General features: G+C 32.9%; 1 protein-coding gene across 1 annotated transcript in view; it reads left to right on the top strand.

Annotated features, from left to right (window-relative positions):
* Window positions 1-907: 907 nt before the first annotated feature.
* CDH17 (cadherin 17) overlaps window positions 908-6,646 on the top strand; it is a 182,832-nt gene continuing 177,093 nt past the window's right edge. Inside the window, exons 1-2 of the mRNA XM_053715204.1 lie at window positions 908-1,149; window positions 4,153-4,226. Of these exons, the coding sequence (XP_053571179.1) occupies window positions 4,161-4,226 (66 nt within the window). The 5' untranslated portion in view covers window positions 908-1,149; window positions 4,153-4,160. The remainder of the gene's footprint in view (window positions 1,150-4,152; window positions 4,227-6,646) is intronic.

The following is a 6,646-nucleotide window of genomic DNA, read 5'->3' as shown; positions in this document are numbered from 1 at the left end:
TTGCATGATATTCTAATTTTTTCGAGTTTCACCTGTATATATCTTCTGTTATCTAATTATCTATCTATATATCTATCTGTCATCTATCTATCTATCTATCTTCTATTATCTATCTATCTTCTTTTATCTATCTATCTATCTATCTATCTATCTATCTTATATTATCTATCTACTGTATCTATCATCTATCTATCTTCTATTATCTTTCTATCTATCTTCTATAATCTATCTATCTATCATCTTCTATTATCTATCTTCTATGATCTATCTATCTATTATCTATCTGTCTACCTGTCTATCTTCTATCATCTATCTTTCTATCTGTCTATTTTCTACCTATATACTCAAAATGATTAGGCAGCGCAGCAGATACATTATTACTATTGTTTAATACTGAGCTACCTTTGGGAGGCCCAAAAAGATATTTTGCAACAGGGCCCACTGTTAAGTAGATCCGCTACTAATAAGCTATGCTATCAATATAAAAAGAAAGTCTGAAATTAAAGGGATAATGTACTCCAATATTTTTTGTTATCATGCAATTAAACATGCTAATGTATCTTTTGCATGAACAAAACTGTTTAAATGTAATGGGAAAGGAGCAGTAAAGTGAGTTTGTACACAACTAATACTTTTGTACTAATTCCAACAAATCTATTGTTGAAGAACGAGCCTTGCAAAGACTATGGATTTATTTCACACAGAAACATCCATTTTAAAAAAAAGGAAATCATGAAACTGCAACACATTGTGAAATGTTCTCTTTTAAGTGTAAAAGAATGAATTTGATGGTCACGTAATTTTGTGGTTTTAGAAACCATCACAAGACTTTACACTTTTGCACAACTTTACATAAATCTTATCTTACTGGAAGATTATTATCTTTTGTCATAGCATTGGTGTTTAACCTCAGACAGAGCATTATAGCAAGTAATTACTGCACTGACTGGTCAATATAAGAAGATATAATATGGGTGACGACTTGGCCAGGTTCCTAGCCACTCCCTGATCTCACTCCCTGATCCCAACGCTAAGTAAATCATTGAGTGAGATAATGTTTAACAAGAAGGGAAGCCAAAGTACACTAAATCATCCGTAAGGCACCAAGACATTCAGCAAATGGTACCGAAGGCTCTAATTCACAATTTGGTGAGTTTTTGTTTGTAAAAAATAGATATTATATCTGTTAATCAAAAGTGTTGTAACAGCTCCAATGTAAATATTTTATTGTAGGGAATCCAAGTAGAATGTAATGAAAATGTACAGTTTAAGTCAGTATCTGTCTTAATAGGGAGTGGTCCGTACATGAGATAGTCAGCTTTCCAATTTACAGTTTGTTTAATTTTTTTTTAGGTATCTAGAATAAGGTTTATATATTATTTATTTTTCTTTTTGCTCATTTTTAGCCTACATTTTGTTCAGTTATATTTTATTTTCCATATGTTTTATACGAGTTTCTTTATTTCTTCATCAAGCTAAACTATTTGTATTGGTTATATTTCCTCAATAATATTAAGAACAACTGTAATTATAGCCAAATGTGAGTGCACAGTTGTGATTTTATGGGGTTGCAGGAGATTCTAAGCGCCATATTTATTATTGTAGGGTGCATCAAGGGTGCCAGCTACAAAGACTTTGTAAGACAGTGCCTTGTTTTTTATTTTAAATGTCAAGTCAATGAGATGGTTAAAGGAGGTAGAAGGGGAATTTTAAACAAATTCATGCAGGGATAAGTAATAATAGGTGAGGACCACCACCAGTTTCATTATGTACTCTATATATTCAGGTTTGAGGTCATGTTTATTTAACACTCACAAGTTTTATGGTATAAAACTCCCGCTGGTTGTATGGGGTATTTCTTGTGAAATGATACTTACACTGTTCTTTCTTGGGTGAACAAATACATTTTCTTACTAATATACTTAAAATTATAGAAAGGTTTACTATACGGTTACATTATTTTATGGACATTTTCATGCTAACATCACTTTTCATGATACCAATTTTCATTTACAGTTATGCATAATTTTCCTTATTTTCCACATTAATAATATAAATAGCACAAGCAAACAATAGACCCTTCTTTAAAATTAGTAATATTTGCTTTATGATTATTAATAATAATAATAATAATTATTATTATGTTGATATTTAAAAGTAAAATAAATTACATTAAATAACGTATAGGTCATAGGAACTATTGTAGACAGAATGAAGGAATATAAGGGTATTTATATTAAGCATACATTATTAAGATGCTTATATTAAAGGGACCTTAACCACTAAATACAGTTAAAGGGACAGTAAAGTCACAATTTTAATTTCATAATTCAGACACTGCAGGCAATTTTAAACAACCTTCCACTATACTTCTGTTATCAAATTTGCATTGTTCTCTTTATATCTTTTATTGAAGAGTAAAACTAGGTAGGCTCAGGAGTCTGCACATGTCTTGCAAAACATTGCTGCCATAGAGTACTAAAGACACGTGCACACTCCTGAGCTCTTATGAGCCTACCTAGTTTTACTCTTCAATTCAACCAAGAAAACAAAGCAAATTTGATAACAGAAGTAAATTGGAAAGTTGCATGCTCTATCCAAATCATGAAAGTTTAATTTTGACTTTACTGTCCCTTTAAAAGGTTGTCTGACCTTCCTCAAATGATGGGTGCTGCCATTTTGGAACATAAGTTTCACAACCGGTATTTGAGGGGGTTGTTTCACTTTTGCAAATATGTAAGCACTGGAATGCAGTGAAATCTAAATTTAAACATGGTGATACCAATGTCAACCACTGGAGGGGAGATAAAAAAATAACCTCAATACTGTGCTTATACATTTTTCATTAAAGAACCATTAAATGCAGAAAAATTGCATAATCAACAAATACATAATAAAAGACAATGCAATAGCACTTACTCTGAATTTCAAATAAGCAGCAAAAATGTTTTTTCCCTGACAACTAGAGCATTAATTGTTAAATAGCTTTCTGATTTACTTCTAATATCTATTGTTCTCTTGTTATTCTTTATTAAAAAGCATTCATAGGTAGGCTCAGGAGCAGCAATGCATTACTGGGAAAAAGCTGCTGATTGGTGGCTGCACATATATGCCTGTTTTTATTGCCTCATCTTATGTGTGCAGCTAGCTCCCAGTAGTGCATTACTGCTCCTTTAACAAAGGATACTAAGAAAATACAGCACATTTGAAAATAAAAGTAAACTGGAAAGTTGTTTAGAATTGTATGCTCTATCTGAATCATGAAATACAATTTTTGGGTTTCATGTCCCTTTAATTTTATAGTATCTTTTTTTTTAAATTTCATTAAAAAAGAATAAAAATAAAAGTAGGTATGTGTTGGAAAAAAAAATACAATCCATTGCTTTTCCTTCTTTAAAGGGACACTGAACCCAAAATGTTTCTTTCATGATTCAGATAGAGCATGAAATTTTAAGCACCTTTCTAATTTACTCCTATTATCAAATTTTCTTTGTTCTCTTGCTATCTTTATTTTAAAAGCAGGAATGTAAAGCTTAGTAGCCAGCCCATTTTAGGTTCAGCACCATGGATAGCGCTTGCTTATTGGAGGCTGACATTTACCCATCAATGCATCACATCCCTGCTTTTTAAATAAAGATAGCAAGAGAAAAAAAGAAAAATTGATAATAGGAGTAAATTAGAAAGTTGCTTAAAATTGTATGCTCTATCTGAATCATGAAAGAAAAAAAAATTGGGGTTAGTGTCCCTTTAAGAGATAAAAAAAAAAAACTTCCATGAGAATGTGTAGGTTAAATCTCCATAACTTGGTAATACAATAGTTTGCAAAGAGTTTTTGTGATTATTTGTAAAGTTTATTAGTTATTCTTACATTTTTTATTATTATTTCTCATTACCTGCATTTACTTTTATATTCCTGAGCACACAGGCTTGATACATTTGGCATCGCACTACATGAAAATACGTGTTGCCACTTTCTATGCCAACTCCTTTTTTTATAAATCCTGCTATAATTCTTTCTTCTTTATATTGGTCTTTCTGTTTTTCCTATGAATCATACTGAGCATCAGCCTATCCCTCAACTCAACTTTTGAACCTACTGTATACATACAACAACACCTATTAGAATTCTTCATCAATACCCATTTCTTTCAGGTACGTTAATGTGGCTGGCCATTATGAGGAATTTCAGGGTCCTGGTTATTGTGCTCTCTTTCCTACACACACAGGTAAGATAACAATATGTTTTTGTTTCTCACTCTTTTTTACTTTAAAGTTATATCGCTTTTTATAAATTGTTAGATTATGTATAGCGGTTAGGCCTCACCTTAGATTTGTAATGTCTTTGATGATATTCTGTTGGCGCTCTACGAATAACCGATAATAATAATAAAAATTTAAAAAAAAACTACAATGGTATTTCAGAGAAAGAGAAAAGCTTAGGGCAGTGTTTCTTAACCACGGTCCTCAATTACCCCCAACGGGCTAGGTTTTCATTATAGCTGAACCAGTGCACACGTGAAATAATCAGCTGATGAGTGAGAGCAGGTTCGTAACCATGGTTACTGATCAGCAGATTACTTCACCTGTGCTCTAGTTCAGCTATAATAAAAACCTGGCCTGTTGTGGGTACTTGAAGACCGCAGTTGAGAAACACTGGCGTGGGGGGGACATATAAATGTTTTAGAGACTAGACTCACAAAAGTAGTTGAAAAGAGTGCAATGATAGAGTTGACGCATCATTCAGAGAAATATTAATATTTCAGAAAAAGATTGTATTTTCTCTCCAGTGAGAAGAAGCTTTTCAATGCCAGAAGTTAGTTACTATTATTACTAACATGATAGATCTATTCAATGTAAACAAAGAATATTCTAGATATTGGAAATAATTTTCTCACTGGATAGGAAATAAGGTGTAATATGAAGCAAAAAGCAGTCTGTATGAAGCTGATTCTTTTGCTTTTATTTAAAGGGACACTAAACCCAACTTTTTTCTTTCATGATTCAGATAGAGCATGCAATTTTGAGCAGCTTTCTAATTTACTCCTATTATAAATGTTTCTTCGTTCTCTTGCTATCTTTATTTTAAAAAGCAGGAATCTATGCTTAGGAGCCGGCCCATTTTTTGGTTCCGCACACTGGGTAGCGCTTGCTGATTGGTGGCTACATTTCAAATGCATGTTTAATTAAAAATATTCAAGATAAGGTTGTTCTTCAGATTTTAGCTTTTTTAGTACTATGTTAGCTACTTGCACTTGACAGTATTATGGCATACTTGTGCTTGAGAATTTTAGGTACTTGGGCGCCATGGCTTCTGACCCCTCCTTAACTTTTTGGAGTCTTTGCAATAAATTCCTAGATTAATGTAATCACTGGCTACTAAAAATTGTATGACTTCTAACAAATTTGATATAAAGTATTTCTCTCCTTTTTGCCAGCAACAGGAAGATCAGCAAAGTAAGGTTGTCATATAGCCAGTATTTTACCAACGTTCACACATTTTTACAGTCAATTGTATGGCAATCTTAGCTGAAATAAAGGATCAGTATACACCCTTGCTTTTATAAATATGACTGCAGACTAGCATGACTGCCGTCTGCCACTATGCAGAAATGACACTGCGCATGCACAATTTCAAGTCTACTTGGTGATGGTGACTGCCATAAATTGAAAATCACAGAGGCAATGACCTTCCCATTAAAACGGTTGCGCCCTGTAAAGTTTATTTGGCACTGTCCCTAGTATGGAACAAATTTTATTATATTCCTATAAAGGCTGCCCTGTTGTAAAATGATTGAAATGAATTCCCTCAGCACACAGAATTTTAGCACATATACTAGGATATTTAATGCATCTGCAGGGTTCTGCGTGTCACCCTGCGTTTCTGAGTGAGACCACTATAATCCCCTCAATCAAGTAACATGTCCCCCTGACGATGCCATTAACAACAGCAGTTATGATATCATCAGGACCCTTATTCAGATTTGAGGAACATAAAAAATTAAATTAGCTCCTCTCCATATTTAAAATATAATGGCATTATATGAAGTGTTGCAAAGGTGTGCTGTGCTGTGATGTAAAACTCCAAATGAATATCTCCATAAAATTATTCATTTTACACTGTGAAAAAGTTTGCAATGTATTTTTTAATATTTATTTTTGACAACTTCTGAAATTTAAAGGGACATGAAACCCAATTTTTTTCTTTCGTAATTCAGAAAGAGCATGCATTTTAAACAACTTTCCAATGTATTTCTGTGATCTAATTTGTTTTGTTCTCTTGGTATCCTTTGTTGAAAAGCATATCTAGATAGACTTGGAAGCTGCTAATTGGTGGTTGCACAGATATGCCTCATGTTATTGACTCACTGCTGTTTCTTTAACAAAATTTACTAAGAGAAGGAAGCAAAATAGATAATATAAGTAAATTGGAAAATTGTTTCACTTGTATTCTCTATCTAAATTATGAAAGAACAAAATTGGGCTTCATGTCCTTTTAAATCTGGACATTGTATTCTGTGAAACTTAGAACCCTGACCCTCCGACATATGCACAGTGATAGCTTGATACGTGCAGGAACTCATTATCTGTCCCTAACTCTCCGCAGCAAAAGGCAATATTTAAAGAGGCTTTTCTAAGGGTCTGACTG

This window comes from Bombina bombina, chromosome 5 (genome assembly GCF_027579735.1).
Source record: "Bombina bombina isolate aBomBom1 chromosome 5, aBomBom1.pri, whole genome shotgun sequence".
Classification (NCBI taxonomy): Eukaryota; Metazoa; Chordata; class Amphibia; order Anura; family Bombinatoridae; genus Bombina; species Bombina bombina.
This window is presented reverse-complemented; position numbering and strand designations above follow the sequence as displayed.